Below are 22,500 nucleotides of genomic sequence, written 5' to 3'. Positions count from 1 at the left end.
AACCGTTCAATGATAAGGCTTCCTGCCAAAATGGAGCTGTAGAGGAGAGTCTACTGAGCAAGCCAGTACCTGCCGCATACCAGTACTACCATCTGTTGAGGAGTTACAAAGGGGGAGGCATTTCTTTTCACTTTAACAACACAACCGTTGAATGATAACGCTTCCCACCAAAATGGAACTGTAGAGGAGAGTCTACTGAACAAGCCAGTACCTTCAGCATACCAGTACTGCCATCTGTTGAGGAGTTACGAAGGGGGAGGCATTACTTTTCACTTTAACAACACAACCGTTCAATGCTAAGGCTTCCCGCCGAAATGGAACTGTAGAGGAGAATCTAATGAACAAGCCAGTACCTGCCGCATACCAGTACTACCATCTGTTGAGGAGTTACGAAGGGGGAGGCATTACTTTTCACTTTAACAACACAACCGTTCAATGCTAAGGCTTCCCGCCAAAACTGAACTGTAGAGGAAAGTCTACTGACCAAGCCAGTACTTTTTATTCAACCCTCGTATGGTTCTCCATCCTCTGCTTCCTCCTCCAGGGCCGTATAGTTGCGGCGCAGGCAGAATTCCCATGTGCCGTGTGCAGCAAGCGTTTCCCGCTGCAGCGCATGCTGAACCGGCACCTCAAGTGCCACAACTCCGTCAAGAAGCACGTCTGCAGGTTCTGCGGGAAAGGCTTCAACGACACCTTCGACCTCAAAAGGCACCTGAGGACGCACACAGGTGGGTCTCCTAGGAACGCAGGATTGGAGGGGACCCCCCAAAGGCCATCTAGTCCAAACCCCTTTAATTTCTGAGTTTGGTACAGTGCATCGCAGAAGTCGAACCTAGAGTTGGAAGGGACCCCCAAAGGCCATCCAGTCCAACCCTCTTCTGCCAGGCAGGAAGGCACAATCCAATCCCTCCCGACAGATGACCATCCAGCCACTGCTGAATAATAGAATCTTAGAATTAGAAGAGACCTCAAAGGCCATCCAGTCCAACACATGATGTAACTAAGGTACCATCAAAGCCTTCCTGACAGATGGCCATCCAGCCACTGTTGAATAATAGAATCTTAGAATTAGAAGATACCCCAAGGGCCATCCAGTCCAACCCCATGACACAGTAAGGCACCATCAAAGCCTTCCTGAGAGATAGCCTTCCAACCACTGCCGAATAATAGAATTAGCAGAAACCCCAAGGGCCATCTAGTCCAAAACATGATGTAATTAAGGCACCACCAAAGCCTTCCTGACAGATGGCCATCCAACCACTGACAAAGAATACAATCTTAGAATTAGAAGATATCCCAAGGGCCAAGCAGTCCAACACATGATGTAATTATGGCACCATCAAAGCCTTCCTGACAGATGGTCATCCAACCACTGCCAAATAATAGAATTAGAAGAAACTCCAAGGGCTATCCAGTCCAACTCCAGGCTGCAATGGAGGAAAACACAATCCAATCCCTCCTGACAGATGGCCATCCAGCCGCATGGGCATTAGTGGGTTTATGGAGAAATATGACTCAGAGAATCAAAGACACGTAGAGTTGGAAGGGACCGACAAGGGCCACCCAGTCCAACCCCCTTTTCCCAAGAAGACACAATCCGATCTCTCCCAATAGATGGCCGTTCAACCACTGCTAAATCATTAGGAAGATACCCTAAGGGCCATCTAGTCCAGCCCCATGATGCAATTAAGACACCATCAAAGCCTTCCTGACAGATGGCCACCCAGCCACTGCTGAATAATAGAATCCTAAAATTAGAAGATACCCCAAGGGCCATCTAGTCCAACCCTATGATGCAGTTAAGACACCATCAAAGCCTTCCTGACAGATGACCATCCAACCACTGACAAAGAATACAATCTTAGAATTAGAAGATACCCCAAGGGCCATCTAGTCCAACCCCATGACGCAATTAAGGCACCATCAAAGCCTTCCTGACAGATGGCCAGTCCAACCCCAGGCTGCAATGGAGGAAGACACAATCTGATCCCTCCTGTCTGATGGCCATCCAGCCTCATGGACATTAGTGGGACATATGACTCCGAGAATCAAAGGGCCATCCAGTCCAACCTCCTTTTCCCAGGAAGACACAATCCGATCTCTCCCAATAGATGGCCATTCAACCACTACTAAATCATTGTATATTAGAAGATACCACAAAGGTCATTCAGTCCAACCCTATGATGCAGTTAAGACACCATCAAAGCCCTCCTGACAGATGGCCACCCAGCCTGTTTAAAGATTGAGACCCCAAAGGCTGTCCGGTCCAACCATCATCTTCCAGGTAGGACGACACCATCGAATGGCTCCCGACAGATGGCCACCCAACCCGTGACAAACCTGGTTTCTCTTTTCTCAGGCGTGAGGCCCTACCGTTGCTGCACCTGCGAGAAAGCCTTCACCCAGCGCTGCTCCCTGGAGTCCCACCTCAGGAAGATCCATGGCGTCCAGCAGCACTATGCCTACCGCGAGCGCCGCTCCAAGCTCTTTGTGTGCGAGGAGTGCGGCTTCACCTGCAGCCAGAGCGAGGAGTACTGCGGGCACCTCCACCGGCTCCACCCGGGGGGCTTCCCCAGACCCTCGGCCCCTGGACTTCGCTTACTCTACCCTCCATCCTACTGATGCGGGGGGTTCTGGGTGTTGCAGTCCCCCAAAAGGAGCCCGTTTGGGAGCGACACAGAATTGGAAGAGTGGGAAGAGACTACCAGGGTCATCCAGTCCCATCGCTTCTGCCAGACAGGAAAAGCACAATCATAGAATCATAGAATCATAGAATCAAAGAGTTGGAAGAGACCTCCTGGGCCATCCAGTCCAACCCCATTCTGCCAAGAAGCAGGAATATCGCATTCAAATCACCCCTGACAGATGGCCATCCAGCCTCTGCTTAAAAGCTTCCAAAGAAGGAGCCTCCACCACACTCCGGGGCAGAGAGTTCCACTGCTGAACAGCTCTCACAGTCAGGAAGTTCTTCCTCATGTTCAGATGGAATCTCCTCTCTTGTAGTTTGAAGCCATTGTTCCGCGTCCTAGTCTCCAGGGAAGCAGAAAACAAGCTTCCTCCCTCCTCCCTGTGGCTTCCTCTCACATATTTATACATGGCTATCATATCTCCTCTCAGCCTTCTCTTCTTCAGGCTAAACATGCCCAGTTCCCTAAGCCGCTCCTCGTAGGGCTTGTTCTCAGACCCTTGATCATTTTAGTCGCCCTCCTCTGAACACATTCCAGCTTGTCAATATCTCTCTTGAATTGTGGTGCCCAGAATTGGACACAATATTCCAGGTGTGGTCTAACCAAAGCAGAATAGAGCATGGGGAGCATTACTTCCTTAGATCTAGACACTATGCTCCTATTGATGCAGGCCAAAATCCCATTGGCTTTTTTTGCCGCCACATCACAATCAAAGCCCTCCTGACAGATGGCCATCCGGTCTCTGCCTAATAAAAATAATAACCATAAAAATAGAATCATAGAGTGGTAAGGGACTACATGGGCCATCCAATCCAACCACCTTGTGCCAAAAGCACAATCAAAGTACCCCCTACAGATGGGCATCCAGTCTCTGCTTAGAAGTAGCAGTATTGGTAGTAGTAGTAATTATAACAACAACAGAATGATAGATGTGGAAAGGACCACATGGGCCATGCAGAAAAAGCACGATCAAAGCCCTCCCAACTAGTGACCATTCAGTCTCTGTCTAGTAGTAATAATATACCAATAATAATAATGATAATAATATAGAATCAGTGGGTTAAACCGCTGAGCTGCTGAGCTTGTTGACCAAAAGGTTACAGGTATGAATTCAAGGAGTGGCGTTAGCTTCTGCTGTCAGCCTCAGCTTCTGCCAACCTAGCAGTTCAAAAACATGCAAATGTGAGTAAATCAATAGGTACCGCTCCAGCGGGAAGGTAAGGGCGCTCCATGCAGACATGCCAGCCACATGACCTTGGAGGTGTCTACGGACAATGCCGGCTCTTCGGCTTAGAAATGGAGATGAGCACCAACCCACAGAGTCAGACACGAATGGACTTAATGTCAGGGAACAACTTTTACCTTTTAGAATCAAAAGAGTTGGAAGAGACCACATGAACCGCCTAATGTAATGAAGGAAAAGCACAATCAAAGCACCCCCGACAGACAGCCATCCAGCCCTCCTCTGGATCCCTTCCAGCTTAGAGTCAACATCAAACCAAGCTTTGATATAGAAAATAAAGCATTTTTATTCTTAGGGTAAAACAACAAAGTGGGCCATAAGTCCGAGAAAGAGGAGTAAGGAGAGAAAAAGGAGTAGATAAAAGGATCGGTCTGCTTCCAAGACAGGAAAGCTTCACTCTGTCCAACGGTGACCGCAGTGCGGAGCGGTGCAGACGTAATACAGCCGCATGGCGTCCTGGAAGCCATAAAAAAAACATATGTGTATAATAATAACGAATTATGCCACTTGTTCTCTCTCTTTCTTTGCTCCTTTGCATCTGACAGTACTAACGAGTAAATGTTATTGCACTGAATGAAATGTAAATAAAGATTAGAGCCGCTACTGAAGTAGAAACAACTGTGTCTGAAGTCAGTTAATTGGATGATAAGAAGCAAATTGGCCAGCAAATTGCATTAATAAAACAAAATAGACAATCAAACAGGCATGGGCAAACTTCAGCCCTCCAGGTGTTTTGGACTTCAACTCCCACAATTCTTAACAGCCTACCGGCTGTTAGGAATTGTGGGAGTTGTAGTCCAAAACACCCGGAGAGCCCAAGTTTGCCCATGCCTATCCTACAAAGCCTGGAACCAGAGAGATTCTGCAAGGTTTGGACTACAGCTCCCATCATCCCCAGTCAGCACAGCCTAAGGCTGGAGTGTAGAGAGTATGTACAATGGGATGAATGCTAAACCAGTCCTCAAAGCAATAGGGATTAAACCACTGTATCTGTTTTAGCTAGGCAAATAACTTTTAATTGGTTTTAGCTGTTTTGTTTAACAGCATCAACTTTTAATTCTATTTAAAGGTCTATGGGCCGAAAGATAAGTAAATAGACAGGCAGATGACAGACAGACAGGCATAGATGGATGGATAGAAAGATGGACAGACAGATGGACAGACAAACAGATAGACTGGTGAGTGGGTGGAGAGATAAAAAGATTAATTGATTAATTGGTGTATGTATGAATAGATAGATAATATAGATAATCTATAGATAGGTGGGTGGATGGATAGATGGATGGATGGATGGATAGATGGATGGATGGATAGATAGGTGGATGAACAGATGGATGGACAGATAGATGGATGGAAGGACGGACGGACAGACAGACAGATGTGTGGATGGATAGATGGGTGGATAGACAGATGGATGAATAGATGGATGGATGGATACATAGGTAGGTAGACAGTCAGACAGGCAAATGTGTGGATGGACAGATGGATGGGTGGATGGGTGGATAGATAGATAGATGGATGGATGTCTGGGTGGATAGATGGGTGGATGGATGGGCAGATGGATGGATAGATGGATGATGGATGGATGTCTGGGTGGGTAGGTGGATAGATGGGTGGATGGATGGGCAGATGGATGGATAGATAGAAGGGCGAATGGATAAGTAGTATATAGTTCAAAAATAGATTGATGGTGTACAGATAGATAGATAGATAGATAGATAGATAGATAGATAGATAGATCGATAGGTATGGCTGTATGAATGGATAGATAGATAAATAATATATGGATGGATGGAGAGATAGACAGATAGACAGACAGACAGACAGACAGACAGATAGATGTGTGGGTGGATAGATGGGTGGATGGACAGATGGATGGATGGATGGATGGATGGATGGATGGATGGAGAGATAGATGTGTGGGTGGACAGATGGGTGGATGGACAGATGGATGGATGGATGGAGTGATAGATGTGTGGGTGGATAGATGGGTGGATGGACAGATGGATGGATGGATAGATAGACAGACAAACAGACAGATAGATGTGTGGATAAATAGATGGGTGGATGGACAGATAGATGGATAGATGGATGGATGGATGGATGGATGGATGGATAGATGGGTGGATGGACAGACAGATAGATAGATGTTTGGGTGCATAGATGGGTGGATGGACAGATGGATGGATAGATGGATCAATGGAGAGATAGATAGATATGTGGATGGATAGATGGGTGGATGGAAAGATGGATGGATGGATGGATAGATAGATAGATAGACAGACAGATAGATAGATGTGTGGATAGATAGATGTGTGGATGGACAGATAGATGGATGGATGGATGGATGGATGGATGGATGGACGGACAGACAGACAGACAGATAGATGGGTGAATGGACAGATGGATGGATGGATGGATGGATGGATGGATGGATGGATGGATGGATGGATAGATAGATAGATAGATAGATAGATAGATAGATAGATAGATAGATGTGTGGGTGGATAGATGGGCAGATGGATGGATGGATAGATAGAAAGGCGAATGGATAAGTAGTAGTAGTTGTTGTTCATTCGTTCAGTCGTCTCCGACTCTTCATGACCTCATAAGTAGTAGTATAAGTAGTATAGTAGTAGTAGTAGTAGTAGTAGTATAGTAGTATAAGTAGTATAGATAAGTAGTATATAGTTCAAAAGATAGATTGATGGTGTACAGATTGATAGGTATAGCTGTATGAATGGATAGATAGATAGATAATGGATGGATGGATGGATAAATGGCCATTCTCCTTGGATGGTTGTATATTTTTGAACTGGTTGAGACTCGATGAGATATTCATTGAAAAACTAGAGCAATACATGCTGCGGGATGATGTCCCTCCCACAAAAACAAAGTTTATGCGGTTTAATATACTTTTCCCATGTTTTTACGATAGAACCAATTAGGAAATGACATGTATAACTCTGGAACACAAATTGTGTTACATAGTGTAGTTATTATTATTCCTACGGATCATATTGAATATAATGCCGCTGGATGAGCTATTCTCATAACCTTTCGATTGGACGTCAGCCATCACAAGAAACTCATCTCACCTCAGCCCTTGCGCTGTGCGACTGGAAAAACACCGCTTCCTTGTGGCCGCATCTGGAAAGAAGGGGAAGAAAGGTAGTTAAAACTAGGGAACCAGGAAATGCTTTGAATGGACAGATTTGGAACTTTTACTTTGGAGTCTCCTTCTCTGGGGGCTTTTCAGAAAGGTTGGATGGCCATCTGTCCAGAGGGCTTTGTTTGTGTCTTCCTGCCTAGCAGAAGGAGGTTGGACTGAATGGTTTTTGGGGGGTCTCTTCAATCTCTAGTGGAATATAGGTTGCCTCAGAGTCTGTTGAACTCTCCTTCTCTGGATATCTATAACAGCAGCTAGATGGCCATCGGTTGGGAGTGTTTTGATTGTGTCTTCCTGCCTGGCAGAAGGGGGTTGGACTGGATGGTCTTTGGGCGTCCCTTCAAACTCTATAATTCTATGGTTCACTGCTGGCTGTTGTATACAAAGTCCTACAAAGCACATGTCAGATTATACCTTCTATGTTATTTTATGTGATGTGTTTAATAATATTTAATGTTTTATCACGGGAGGGTCAATTTTGATGTTTTATACTACTTTCATTGAGGGCATTGAATTGTTGCCAACACTGTGAACCGACCTGAGTCCCCTTCGGGGTTGAGAAGGGCAGTATACAAATACCGCAAATCTATATAAATAAAAATGTCATGTTCGTTTGTGGGTTTAACATAACGCAAAAAACACTGGATAGATTGACTCCAAATTTGGACACAATACACATATCAGGTCAATAAGTGACCGTCACTCATAAAAATACTGAAAAGCAGAGCAGAAGAGACTTAAAAAGTAAAAAAAATACATTATAATGCATGCGCGAAACCACATGTATACACAAACATACATATATACACATATACACAAATACACACAAACATATTTGAATATATATACACACACAAAACACATACACAGAAAGGGGGAAGGAAGGAAGGAAGGAAGGAAGGAAGGAAGGAAGGAAGGAAGGAAGGAAGGAAGGAAGGAGAGAAGAGAAGGAGGGAAAGAAGGTGGAATGGAGAGAAGGAAGGAAGGAAAGAAAGGTAGAGAAGGAAGGAAAGAGAGAAGGAAATAAAAAATGAAAGAAGGAAGGAAAGAAAGGGAAGGAAGGAGAGAAGGAAGGAAAGAGAGAAGGAAATAAAAAATGAAAGAAGGAAGGAAAGAAAGGGAAGGAAGGAAGGAGAGAAGGAACGAGAGAGAGAGGGGGGAAGGAAGGAGGGAGAGAAAGAGGGAAAGAAGGTGGAATGGAGAGAAGGAAGGAAAAGAAAGGTGGAGAAGGAACGAAAGAAAGAAGGAAATAAAAAGTGAAAGAAGGAAGGAAAGAGAGAGGGAAGGAAGGAGAGAAGGAATGAAAGAGAGAGAGAAAGAAGGAAGGAAGGAAGGAAGGAAGGAGAGAAAGAGGAGGGAAAGGTGGAAAGGAGGAGGAAGGAAAGAAAGATAGAGAAGGAAGGAAGGAGAAAAGGAAATAAAAAGCGAAAGAAGGAAGGAAAGAGAGAGAGAGGGAAGGAAGGAAAGAAGGAATGAAAGAGAGAGAGAGAGAGGGAGGGAGGGAAGGAAGGAAGGAGGGAAGGAAGGATGGAACCAAAGAGAAAAGGAAGAAAGAAGAAGGGAAAGAAAAAGAGGGAGGGAAGGAAGGAGAGAAAGAGGGAGGGAAAGTTGGCCACAGCAATGAATGACGGGTACAGCTAGTCTATATAAATAAAAATATAATGTTCATTTGTGGGATTATGTTAATCATTTGTGGGATTAACATAACTCAAAAACCACTGGACATATTGACACCAAATTTGGACACAAGACACGTCTCAGGCCAACGAGTGACCATCACTCATAAAAACATGGAAAAACACAGCAGAAGTGATTTGAAAAGTCAAAAAAGGAAAAATTACATTACAACGCATGCGCAAAACCACATATATATTTACGCAAACACACAAATATACACATATACACACATATATACACACACAAAACACATATACACAGACTGGGCCACAGCAATGTGTGGGAGGGGACAGTTAGTAAATAATATATAATAAATAAATAAATATGGAAGCTTTCCCAAACTTTGAGATCTTCATTGGAGTCTCGCCATCTTTATGTGTACATCACTGCGGACACAAGGGGCCCTTCTCCTCTGCCATATAATCCAGATTATCAAAGCAGATAATCTATTATTATGTGCTTCGAACTAGATTATATGAGTCTACACTGCCATATAAGGAGCCCCCGGTGGTGCAGTAGGTTAAAGTGCCGAGCTGCTGAACTTGCTGACTGAAAGGTCGGCGGTTCGAATCCGGGGAGCGGGGTGAGCTCCCAGCTTCTGCCAACCTAGCAGTTCAAAAACATGCAAATGTGAGTAGATCAATAGGTACCGCCTCGGTGGGAAGATAACGGTGCTCTATGCAGTCATGCCGGCCACATGACCTTGGAGGAGTCTACGAACAACGCCGGTTCTTCGGTTTAAAAATGGAGATGAGCACCAACCCCCAGAGTCGGACACAACTGGACTTAATGTCAGGGAAAAGCTTTTACCTTTACTACTGCCATAAAATCCAATTTAATTATACTCACTTCTGACAGGGATGGTCTTCTGTTCGCGGCAGGGTCGGGTCTTGAGAAACGTCGGCGATGATCTGGGTTAATTCACTGAAATGAATATTTTCGCGATTATAAAGTTTGGCCTGAACTTTTGTCTTGCTGAGTTCGTGAAGATGAGTCCCAGGCCCTACATTGCCATATGAAATCCAGATTATCTGCTTTGAACTGCATTATATGGTTGTATAGACTCAGAAAATCCTGTTTAAAGCAGATAATCTGGATTATATAGCAGTGGAGGAGGGGGAAGTCACAGTGGAGAAGGGACATGATCATCATGTTTCAATATATGGAAGGATGTCCCATTTAGGAGTGTGCAAGCTTGTTTTCCACTACTCTGGATGGGTCCAGATTGCAGGAGAAGAGATTCCTCCTAAACATTAGGAAGAACATACAATCATAGAGTTGGAAGGACCTCATCGTGGGCCATCCAGTCCAACCTGGAAGAAGAAGCAGGGGAAAAAAATCAAAGCACCCCTGACAGATGGCCATCCAGCCTCTACTTCATGATTATTATTATTCTTAGTCGTGTCAGGAGCGACTTGAGAAACTGCAAGTTGCTTCTGGTGTGAGAGAATTGGCCGCCTGCAAGGACGTTGCCCAGAAGACGCCCAGATGTTTTGATGTTTTTATCATCCTTGTTGGGAGGCTTCTCTCATGATGATTGGAGTGGTTTGATGGCAAAATATGTTTCTGTTCAGGAGTCTAGTAGAGTTTTTAAACAGAAGCTGGAGGTCCATCTGTTGAGAGGGTTTTAATTGTGGCAGAAGGGACTTCACAGCCCTTGGGGACTCTTCCAACGCTAGGATACTATGATTCAACAGGGACTTGCATCTCCTTGCAGGGTATAAATACACATAATACACATAATAAAAATAATTGTGTCTTCCTTTATGGCAGATGGGGTTGGGCTGGATGGTCCTTGTTGTTGTTGTTGTCTCTTCCAACTCTAGGATTCTAAATTGCAAGTATGAGAACGCAGATATATACTATACAAGCATGATGTAGGATCTCAACAACAGGCTTCTATATATAATCATAACCCTTTCCATCCTGGAGTTCATATCTTTTGGCACTAAAATACCCCAAATTCCCTTTAGAGGATACTCACTCGACTTCATGGGTGATCTTATTGACGTAGATGCAACTATTGTCTGCTTCTTGTTGGTAGTCACAGTTCCGGCACTTTGGCATATAGAAGAGGAGGGAAAGAAGAAGATGGGTAAATCATCATCATCATCATCATCATCATCATCATCAAACTACTCTGGGACTTCCGAATTCAGACTGACAGAGTTTTGGAGCACAAGCCTCCTGGCCTCATGATCGTGGGGAAAAAACCAAAGTGTGGATCGCCAATGTTGCAATCCTAGATGACAGCAGAGTGGACGAGAAGCAACTGGAAAAGCGTATACAATTTGAGGATTTAAAGATCGAACTGCAAAGACTCTGACACAAGCCAGTAGAGGTGCTCCCAACGGTGATGGCCACACTGGGTGCAGTGCCTAAAGACCTTGGCCTGCACTTAAAAACAATCAGGGCTGATAAAATTACCACCTGTCGGCTACAAAAGGCCACCCTACTCAGATCTGCATGCATAATTTGCCGAACATCACCCAGTCCTAGACACTTGGGAAGTGTCCGACATGTGATCGAATACAAAAACCAACATAGTGATCTTGTTTGCTGTGAACTAATCTTGTTGTGTATCAAATAATAATAATAGGAAGGTAATTATCTTGGTGTTTGCCTTTGGAAGAAGATCTGTATTATATTTAAGTGGCTCTCATGAAGTCCAGCAGGAGAATGGAGGGTGCAGGGTGTCAATAATAATAATAACAATAACAATAGGAAGGGAATGATCTTGGTCATCTGTTGAAGAGATGAAGCAGATGTTCGCCTTTGGAACAAGGTCCATATTATATTTAAGTGGTTCTGATGAAGCCCAGCAGGAGAATAGAGGCTTCAAGGATGTCAATAACAACCACAGCAACAACAATTATGCAGCCTCCATTCTCCTGCTGGACTTCATCAGAACCACTTAAATATAATCTGGGACCGAAGTTGAACATCTACTTCCTCAATTCAACAGAAGACCAATATCATTACCACCTTCTTCTCCTCCTCCTTCTCCTCCTCCTCCTCCTCCTCATTATTATTATTATTATTATTGACACTCGGCAGCCTCCATTCTCCTGCCGGACTTCATCAGAACCACTTAAATATAATACTGAACCTTCTTCCAAAGGCAAACACCTACTTCTTCACTTGACATATCAGAACCACTTAAATATAATCTGGGACCGAAGTTGAACATCTACTTCCTCAATTCAACAGATTCTATGATTCTATGATATCACCAATATCATTACCTTCCTGTTGTTGTTGTTGTTGTTGTTGTTATATTGACACTCCACAGTCTCCATTTTCCTGCTGGATTTCATCAGAACCACTTAAATATAATATTGGACCTTCTTCCACAGATGATCAAGATCATTACCTTCCTATTATTATTATCATCATCATCATCATCATCATCATCATCATCATCATATTGTTGTTGTTGTTGTTGTTATACTGACACTCCGCAGACTCCATTCTCCTGCCGGATTTCATCAGAACCACTTAAATATACTATTGTACCTTCTTCCACAGATGATCAAGATCATTACCTTCCTATTATTATTATTATTATTATTATATATCAGCAATATATCATATCAACAATATAATTCCCTTGTTGTTGCTGCTGCTGTTTTATTGACACTCTGCAGACTCCATCCTCCTGCTGGACTTCATCAGAACCACTTCAATGTAATGTTGGACCTTCTTCCACAGATAATCAAAATCATTACCTTCCTATTATTATTATTATTATTATTAATATGTTATTGTGGTTGTTGTTGTTATATTGACACTCCACAGACTCCATTCTCCTGCTGGACTTCATCAGAACCACTTAATTATAATATTGGATCTTCTTCCACAGATATCAACATCATTACCTTCCTCTTCTTCTTCTTCTTCTTCTTCTTCTTCTTCTTCTTCTTATTATATATCAACAATATATCATATCAACAATATAATTTCCTTGTTGTTGTTGTTGTTGTTGTTGTTATTATATTGACACTCCACAGTCTCCATTCTCCTGCTGGACTTCATCAGAACCACTTAAATATAATATTGGACCTTCCACAGATGATCAAGATCATTACCTTCCTATCATCATCATCATCATCATCATCATCATGTTGTTGTTGTTGTTATACTGACACTCCGCAGCCTACATTCTCCTGCTGGACTTTATCAGAACCACTTCAATATAATATTGGACCTTCTTCCACAGATGATCAAGATCATTACCTTCCTATTATTATTATTATTATTATCATCATCATGTTGTTGTTGTTATATTGACACCCAGCAGATTCCATCCTCCTGCTGGACTTCATCAGAACCACTTAATTATAATATTGGACCTTCTTCCACAGATAATCAAGATCATTACCTTCCTATTATTATTATTATGTTGTTGTTGTTGTTGTTATATTGACACTCCGCAGTATCCATTCTCCTGCTGGACTTCATTAAAACCACTTCAATATAATATTGGACCTTCTTCCACAGATGATCAAGATCATTATCTTCCTATTATTATTATTATTATTATCATCATTATCATCATCATGTTGTTGTTGTTGTTGTTGTTGTTGTTATATTGACACTCTGCAGACTCCATTCTCCTGTTGGACTTCATCAAAACCACTTAAATATAATATTGAACCTTCTTCCACAGATGATCAAGATTATTACCTTCCTATTATTATTATTATTATGGTGTTGTTGACACTCCACAGTCTCCATTCTCCTGCTGGACTTCATCAGAACCACTTCAATATAATATTGGACCTTCTTCCACAGATGATCAAGATCATTACCTTCCTATTGTTATCATTATTGTCATGTTGTTACACAGACACAAAACAGGACACTGCAGTCTTCCAGTTTCAGAAATAACTTCCAAGTTTACTGAGTACATCTCAATACACGTCTACTTCTCAGCGGGCTACATCATGAACTACAAAGCACAGCACAAAAACAGTATTCAGAACATCTGCTTATCAGTTTCACTTTGGCTGTAAGCCGGCAACTCCCTAATTCTTCCCAGACAGAGAGAACTTATCTTACTTCTGCCAAGGTCTTTTCTTCTCTGCTTCTCTGTCTCTTACAACAACAATTCCAGCATACATTTGAACATAACTGAATCCATCTCGAATACATATTTTAATCCATCTTGAATTACATATTAATCACACTGAAAAAACATACATGCATACTTTCAATAATCCTGACATTCGGAAGGTAAACATCTACTTCCTCTCTTCAACAGGTGACCAAGATCATTACCGTCCTATATTGATTACTATTATTGTTGTTATTGATATGATATAACCGATTTGGAAATGACATATAATGGTTCAAATCAGGCCTGGGCCAACTTGGGCCCTCCAGGTGTTTTGGACTACAACTCCCACAATTCCTAACAGCCGGTAGGCTGTTAGGAATTGTGGGAGTTGTAGTCCAAAACACCTGGAGGGCCCAAGTTGGCCCAGGCCTGATCTGTAGGATTTTCCACTCACCGCATAGAGAAGGATCCGGTTCTCTTTGTCTTCCTTGGGGTATAACATGTTGTTGCTGTTCAAAAAAAAAAAAGAAAAGAAACCAGGAAAAAATGAGAAAAAAATGAGTTTGCATAGGTTTGCATCTACACTGTAGAGTTAACCCAGTTTGAACCCGCTTTAAGTGATACAGCTCAGTGCAATAAGATCCTGGGGTTTGGAGCTTCACAAGGTCTTCAAATATGGACTGCAAACCCCATCATCCCACTGCCCTGAGCCCTGGCAACTAAAGCGGTGTCAAACCGCTTTAATTCTCCAGTGCAGACGCCCAAATCAGGATCTTTTCCCAAACTATGGGGATCACTAACTCCAAAACAGTTGGGGATGATGGGACTCCAGCTCCTATCATCCCCAAGCAGTCTCACCATTCCTGGCAGAAGCGAATCCCTACAAAGCCAGGCTCATAAGTCCCTTCTGTCTCCATGCTGGCTGTTGAACTGAAATGCGCAGGCGCAGAACGAAAAGGGCTCCCTTCCGGGCTTGGGTTTGACTTCACAATTCACAATGCGCAGGCGCAAAGAGCGGGTGGTTAGAATCCAGGCACGGAAGCCGCCAAGGGCCAATATACCTCTGAGTGACGTCAGCTCACAGGACTACAATGCTGGTTTCTGCTTTGCTGCATTGATTATGGTTTTTCTTTCTTATGGGAAAGTGGACTTTTTTTGGATTGCAGCTCCCATTATCCCCAAGCAGCATATTTTACCCAGTTGTAGTTCCATGTGTTATGCTATTTTCCTATTAATCCTATTAATATTAATATGTTCATATTAATACATCTTATATTATATACATTAATATATTATATTATATTCATAATATATAATATACAATATATATTATATACATCTTGTATACATTAATATGTATTATATACATATTAAAACATCTTATATTATATACATCTTACCTTATATACATCTTATATAATATACATTATATATTATATTATATACATCTTATATACATTCATATATATACATCTTATATAATATACATCTTATCTTATGTACATCTTCTATAATATGCATTATATATTATATACATCTTATGTACATTAATATATATACATATTAAAACATCTTATATTATATACATCTTATGTACATCTTATATACATCTATAATATACATTATATATTATATATACATCTTATATACATTAATATATACATCTTATATAATATACATTATATATTATATTATATACATCTTATATACAATAATATATATTATATACATACTAAAACATCTTATATTATATACATCTTATCTTATGTACATCTTATATACATTAATATATATATATACATCTTCTATAATATACATTGTATATTATATAAATCTTATATACATTAATATATACACATCTTATATAATATACATTGTATGTTATATTGTATACATCTTATATACAATAATATATATTATATACATATTAAAACACCTTATATACATCTTATGTACATCTTATATAATATATATTATATATTATATACATCTTATATACATTAATATATATACATATTAAAACATCTTATATTATATACATCTTATGTATATATATATGCATATATGCAATTTATTCTCTATGCATATATCTCTTTAATATTATCTCAAATTCCTTAAACACCTATTATTAATATTCAAATAATATTAAAATAATATTAAAATATATTATAAATAATATTATATTCAAATAATATTAATATGCTCAATATTAATACATTCATATTAATAAACCTAGTAATTCTGGCCATGAAAGCCTTCAACAATACAATAATAATAATATTTTTATTTCTTACCTTCCTCTCCTTGTGGTGGGTTGTTGTTGTTCATTCATTCAGTCGTCTCCGACTCTTCGTGACCCCGTGGACCAGTCCACGCCAGAGCTCCCTGTTGGCCGTCACCACCCCCAGCTCCTTCAAGGTTAGTCCAGTCACTTCAAGGATGGCATCCATCCATCTTGCCCTTGGTCGGCCCCTCTTCCTTTTGCCTTCCACTTTCCCCAGCATCATTGTCTTCTCTAGGCTTTGCTGTCTCCTCATGATGTGGCCAAAATACTTCAGCTTTGTCTCTAGTATCTTTCCCTCCAGTGAGCAGTCGGGCTTTATTTCCTGGAGGATGGACTGGTTGGATCTTCTCGCAGTCCAAGGCACTCTCAGAACTTTCCTCCAACACCACAGCTCAAAAGCATCGATCTTCCTTCGCTCAGCCTTCCCTAAGGTCCAGCTCTCACATCCGTAGGTGACTACAGGGAATACCATGGCTTGGACTAGGCAATGGATCTTGGTTGCCGGTCTGATGTCTCTACTCTTTACGATTTTATCGAGACTGGACATTGCTCTCCTCCCAAGAAGGAAGCGTCTCCTGATTTCCTGGCCACAGTCTGCATCTGCACTCATCTTTGCACCTAGAAATACAAAGTCTGTCACGGCCTCCACATTTTCTCCCTCTATTTCCCACCTGTCAATCATTCTTGTTGCCATAATCTTGGTTTTTTTGACGTTTAGCTGCAACCCGGCTTTTGCGCTTTCTTCTTTCACCTTGATTAGAAGGCTCCTCAGCTCCTCCTCGCTTTCGGCCATCAGGGTGGTGTCATCTGCATATCTGAGGTTGTTAATGTTTCTTCCAGCCATTTTCACCCCAGCTTTGCCTTCATCCAGCCCCGCACATCCTCACATGATGTGTTAAAAACTGCATACATGTTAAAAAGGTTGGGTGAGAGTATGTGGTGGGTTACAGAATTATTAAAACATTATAGAAGGCTGGATGGCCATCTGTCGGGTGTGCTTTGAATGCAATTTTCCTGCTTCTTGGCCGAATGGGGTTGGACTGGATGGCCCACGAGGTCACAGGTAATAATAATAATAATAATAATAATAATAATAATAATTATAATAATATAGAATAAGTGGGTTAAACCGCTGAGCTGCTGAGCTTGCTGACCGAAAGGTCACAGGTTCAAATAATAATAATAATAATAATAATAATTAATAATTAATAATAATAATATAGAATCAGTGGGTTAAACCGCTGAGCTGCTGAGCTTGCAGACCGAAAGGTCACAGGTTCAAATAATAATAATAATAATAATAATAATAAATTAATTATAAAAATATAGAATCAGTGGGTTAAACCGCTGAGCTGCTGAGCTTGCTGACCGAAAGGTCACAGGTTCAAATAATAATAATAATAATTTAAAGTAATAATAAATTATAATAATATAGAATCAGTGGGTTAAATCGCTGAGCTTGCTGACCGAAAGGTCACAGGTTCAAATAATAATAATAATAATAAATTAATTATAATAATATAGAATTAGTGGGTTAAACCGCTGAGCTGCTGAGCTTGCTGACCGAAAGGTCACAGGATCAAATAATAATAATAATAATAATAATAATATAGAATCAGTGGGTTAAACCGCTGAACTGCTGAACTTATTGACCAAAACGTTGCAGGTATGAATTCAAGGAGCAGCGTGAGCTCCAGCTGTCAGCCCCAGCTTCTGCCAATCTAGCAGTTCGAAAACATGCAAGTGTGAGTAGATCAATAGGTAGCACTCCGGCAGGAAAATAACGGCGCTCGATGCAGTCATGCTGACCACATGACCTTGGAGGAGTCTACGAACAACGCCGGCTCTTCAGTTTAGAAATGGAGATGAGCACCAACCCCCAGAGTCGGACACAACCGAACTTAATGTCAAGGGGAAACCTTTACCTTTACCTAGTGTGTTACTTTTGCATATTCCAGAACGGGAACTAACTATAACTACTTGGCGTTAATTTGAACCACGAGGGTAAGTAAGGGTTTGCTTCGTAAACTCAACTTTTAAAAACTTTGGCACAAGGCTGTTATCAGTGGCAGGAATCTACTGCAATCAAAGTGGAAGAGGGCATCTTTCGTAAGGATCTGTATCGGTCAGAGATCTACACATTTTTGTTTCCAACTGACCGGTCCGGCTAAAGCTGTCTAGCTGGTAGAATTGGTTCTTATGACAGCTCCGGAAATGGCCGAGGATCTCTTGCAAAAGCCTTCCCAACTTGAGCCTCTTTTGCAACCAAACGGACCAATGTAGAGGTGCATCTAGATCAGGTGTGGACGAATTTGGGCCCTCGAGGTGTTTTGGACTCCAACTCCCACCATTCCTAACAGCCTCAGGCCCCTTCCTTTTCGCCCTCAGCCGCTTAAGCTGGTAATCTTGTCAGCGCCGATTGTGTTTAAGTGCAGGCCAAGGTCTTTAGGCACTGCACCCAGTGTGCCGATCACCACTGGGACCACCTTTACTGGTTTGTGTCAGAATCTTTGCAGTTTGATCTTTAAACCCTCATATCGTGTCAGCTTTTCCTGTTGTTTCTCTGCAATCCTGCTGTCACCTGGGATTGCGACATCGACGATCCATACTTGGCTTTTTAACACAATCGTGAGGTCAGAAGTATTATGCTCCAAAACTCTGTCTGTCTGAATCCAGAAGTCCCAGAGGAGTTTGGCGTGTTCATTCTCTGTAACTTTTTCCGGCTTGGTGATCCCACTAGTTCTTTGTCGCAGGCAGATGGTGTTTGTGGCACAAGTTCCAATGACTCATCTGAACAACAGTGTTGTGCCTCTGCTTGGAGTCTGTTTGCGCAATTTTCTTGCAGCAGCTGAAGATGGGATCTGTTGTTTCATCTGCTTCCTTGCAGAGTCTACACCTGGGATCTGTCGTCGACTTTTTAAATTCTGACTTTGATGGCCTTGGTTCTAATAACAGTGAAGACATCTGCCCTTGCACTATGCTACTCTGCTGCTGAGTATGCACGCCCAGTGTGGAACACATCTCAACACGCTAAAACAGTGGATGTGGCTCTTAATGAGACATGCCGCATTATCACGGGGTGTCTGCGCCCTACACCACTGGAGAAATTACACTGTTTAGCTGGTATTGCACCACCTGACATCCGCCGGGAAGTAGCAACCAATAGTGAAAGGACCAAGGCAGAGACATCTCCAGCCCATCCCTTGTTTGGGTATCAGCCAGCACGTCAACGACTTAAATCAAGAAATAGTTTCCTAAGATCTACAGAGACACTAGCTGGAACACCCCAGCAAACGAGAGTTCAAAAGTGGCAGGCTTAAACCCAGAACCTGATACCAAATGAGAGACTCCCCGCTGGGCACACAGAGGACTGGGCGACTTGGAAGGCGCTGAACAGACTGCGCTCTGGCACCACGAGATGCAGAGCCAACCTTCAGAAATGGGGCCACAAAGTGGAATCCTTGACATGCGAGTGTGGAGAAGAGCAAACCACTGACCACCTGCTGCAATGCAACCTGAGCCCTGCCACATGCACAATGGAGGACCTTCTTGCAGCAACACCAGAGGCACTCCAAGTGGCCAGATACTGGTCAAAGGACATTTAATCAACTACCAAGCTTGCAAACTTTGTGATTTGTCTGTTTGTTTGTTTGTTTTTGGTTGCTGATGACACAATGAATAAAATAAATAGCCCAGGAACAAAAATTGTGTATTTTATATTTATCGTAAATGGAAGCAGCTGGATTGGATGATCTACGGATGGAACAAATCAAGAACTTTGGTCCAAAAGCAAGGCGCTGCCTGCTGGAGCTGATGAACAACTGCACTGCATCCTGTCAGATCCCCAAAATCTGGAGGAAAGCAAGAGTCATCGCCATCTGGAAGCTAGGCAAAGACCGTAATGACCCAAAAAGCTACAGACCAATCTCCATGCTGTGCCACTTCTACAAAGTTCTGGAGAGACTTATTTTGAATAGAATTATGGAACAAATAGACCCCTGTCTGATCCCACAGCAAGATGGCTTCAGGAAAGGCAAAAGCTGCACATCGCAAGTGCTGAACCTAACTCAGCACATAGAAGATGGCTTTGAAAGGCAGCAGATCACAAAAATTGTGTGACCTAGTGCAATGCCCATGAGTTCTTGAGTCCTGCTACCTGTGACTCAAGGCAGGTACATGGTTCCCAGCAATGCTACCCGGCGGCTATCCTTTGCACGCCCCACTGGCAATTTGGTCCCCAGCTGCAAGGAAGACAAACTGGTTGAGCCGGTGGTGCCTTTGGGGACGGCATGAAAGCGCAGCTCTCCAAAAGAGACGAGTGACAAGAGGTCCACAGCAGAGGAGTGACAGAGAAGAGGACGGACTGGGGTTCCTACTAATGGGGAGCGCCGGGAGCAGAGATGACTTCGAGTGGGTCTACACCGACCAGCCCCACACTCAGCGAAGGAAGGAGATCCTGGGTGAGTTCTGCAACCGCTTCCCTTCTCTTAAGGGCTCCCTGGTTCCATCTACACTGTTGGGTTAATGCAGTTTGACAACACTTTCATATGCCATCGCTCAATGTTCTGGATGACCCTGCAGTTGAGTTGCCATAAGTAGAAAGTGACACACAAACTGGATCTATAGTGCCATATAATGCAGCTTGAACTGCATTATATGTTCAGTGCAGACCCATACAATGTAGTTCAGACTTGTTATTACTGTGGCTGTATCTATACTGGCATATAGTGCGGATGAGCTCCCTCTGTCAGCTCCAGCTCCTCATGTGGGGACATGAGAGAAGCCTCGCACAAGGATGATAACACATCAGAAATAATCCGGGCGTCCCCTGGGCAACATCCTTGCAGACGGCTAATTCTCTTACACCAGACGCGACTTGCAGTTTCTCAAGTCGCTCCTGACACGACCAAAACAAAAAACACAAACCTGGCATTTAATGCAGTTCGAACTACATTATATGATAAATGCAGACCCATACAATGCAGCTCAACGTAGTTCAGACTTGTTGATGCTGTGGCTGGATCTATATTATTATTATTATTATTATTATTATTATTACTATTATTATTATTATTACTAGCTATCCCCTGCCACGCGTTGCTGTGGCCCACATAGGGGTTCTGTGTGGGAGGTTTGGCCCAATTCTATCATTCGTGGAGTTCAGAATGCTCTTTGATTGCAGGTGAACTATAAATCCCAGCAACTACAACTCCCAAATGTCAAGATTCTATTTTCCCCAAACTCCACCACTGTTCACATTTGGGCATATTGAGTATTTGTGCCAAGTTTGGTCCAGATCCATCATTGTTTGAGTCCACAGTGCTCTCTAGATGTAGGTGAACTACAACTCCCAAGCTCAAGGTCAATGCCCACCAAACCCTTCCAGTGTTTTCCATTGGTCACGGGAGCCAAGTTTGGTTCAAATACATTAAACATTACATCATTTATTTATATACTAGCTGTCCCCTGCCATGTGTTGCTGTGGCCAGATCCACCATTGTTTGAGTCCACAGTACTCTCTAGATGTAGGTGAACTACAAATCCCAAGCTCAAGGTCAATGCCCATCAAATCCAGTATTTTCTGTTGGTCATGGGAGTTCTGTGTGCTAACTTTGGTTCAGTTCTGTCATTCGTGGAGTTCAGAATGCTCTTTGATTGTAGGTGAACTATACATCCCAGCAACTACCCAAATCTCAAGGTCTGTTTTCCCCAAACTCCAGCATTGTTCACATTTGGGCATATGGAGTATTCATGCCAAGTTTGGTCCAGATCATCCACCATTGTTTGAGTCCACAGTGCTCTCTAGATGTAGGTGAACTACAACTCCCAAGCTCAAGGTCAGTGCCCACCAAACCCTTCCAGTGTTTTCCATTGGTCATGGGAGCCAAGTTTGGTTCAAATCCATCGCTGGTGGAGTTCAGAATGCTCTTTGATTATAAGTGAACTATAAATCCCAGCAACTACAACTCCCAAATGTCAAGATTCTATTTTCCCCAAACTCCACCAGTGTTCATGTTTGGGCATATGGAGTATTCGTGCCAAGTTTGGTCCAGATCATCCACCATTGTTTGAGTCCACAGTGCTCTCTAGATGTAGGTGAACTACAACTCCCAAGCTGAAGGTCAATGCCCACCAAATCTTTCCAGTATTTTCTGTTGGTCATGGGAGGACTGTGTGCCAAGTTTGGTTCAATTCCAACGTTGGTGGTGTTCAGAATGCTCTTTGATTATAAGTGAACTATAAATCCCAGCCACTACAACTCCCAAATGACAAAATCAATTTTTTGAGTGAAGGACATACATTGGGTTGTTAGGTGTCTTGTGTCCAAATTTGGTGTCAATTCATCCAGTGGTTTTTGAGTTCTGTTAATCCCACAAACGA

At 42.4% G+C, this 22,500-nt stretch overlaps 3 protein-coding genes across 3 annotated transcripts in view; 2 read left to right on the top strand and 1 right to left on the bottom strand.

The window, feature by feature from the left end:
* The window catches only part of LOC137094874 (putative transcription factor ovo-like protein 3), an 8,106-nt gene extending 4,291 nt beyond the window's left edge, over positions 1 to 3,815 (top strand). The window contains exons 3-6 of the mRNA XM_067460793.1: positions 545 to 728; positions 2,360 to 2,563; positions 2,623 to 2,709; positions 3,784 to 3,815. Of these exons, the coding sequence (XP_067316894.1) occupies positions 545 to 728; positions 2,360 to 2,563; positions 2,623 to 2,709; positions 3,784 to 3,815 (507 nt within the window). The remainder of the gene's footprint in view (positions 1 to 544; positions 729 to 2,359; positions 2,564 to 2,622; positions 2,710 to 3,783) is intronic.
* A 383-nt stretch (positions 3,816 to 4,198) lies between these two features.
* LOC137097974 (DNA-directed RNA polymerase II subunit RPB9) lies at positions 4,199 to 14,799 on the bottom strand. The gene is made up of 6 exons (XM_067473491.1): positions 14,694 to 14,799; positions 14,290 to 14,344; positions 10,761 to 10,834; positions 9,626 to 9,700; positions 7,029 to 7,080; positions 4,199 to 4,386 (listed from the first exon to the last, which is right to left on the bottom strand). Exons 1-6 carry the CDS (start codon positions 14,750 to 14,752, stop codon positions 4,324 to 4,326), a joined length of 378 nt encoding a protein of 125 aa, XP_067329592.1. The 5' UTR covers positions 14,753 to 14,799; the 3' UTR covers positions 4,199 to 4,323.
* Positions 14,800 to 20,471: 5,672 nt separating this feature from the next.
* LOC132780461 (sphingolipid delta(4)-desaturase/C4-monooxygenase DES2-like) overlaps positions 20,472 to 22,500 on the top strand; it is a 9,823-nt gene continuing 7,794 nt past the window's right edge. Inside the window, exon 1 of the mRNA XM_060784181.2 lies at positions 20,472 to 20,579. Within this exon, the coding sequence (XP_060640164.2) occupies positions 20,498 to 20,579 (82 nt within the window). The 5' untranslated portion in view covers positions 20,472 to 20,497. The remainder of the gene's footprint in view (positions 20,580 to 22,500) is intronic.

Source organism: Anolis sagrei, chromosome X, assembly GCF_037176765.1.
Source record: "Anolis sagrei isolate rAnoSag1 chromosome X, rAnoSag1.mat, whole genome shotgun sequence".
Classification (NCBI taxonomy): Eukaryota; Metazoa; Chordata; class Lepidosauria; order Squamata; family Dactyloidae; genus Anolis; species Anolis sagrei.
Note: the sequence above shows the minus strand (reverse complement) of the source record. Positions and strands in the feature narration are given on the sequence as shown.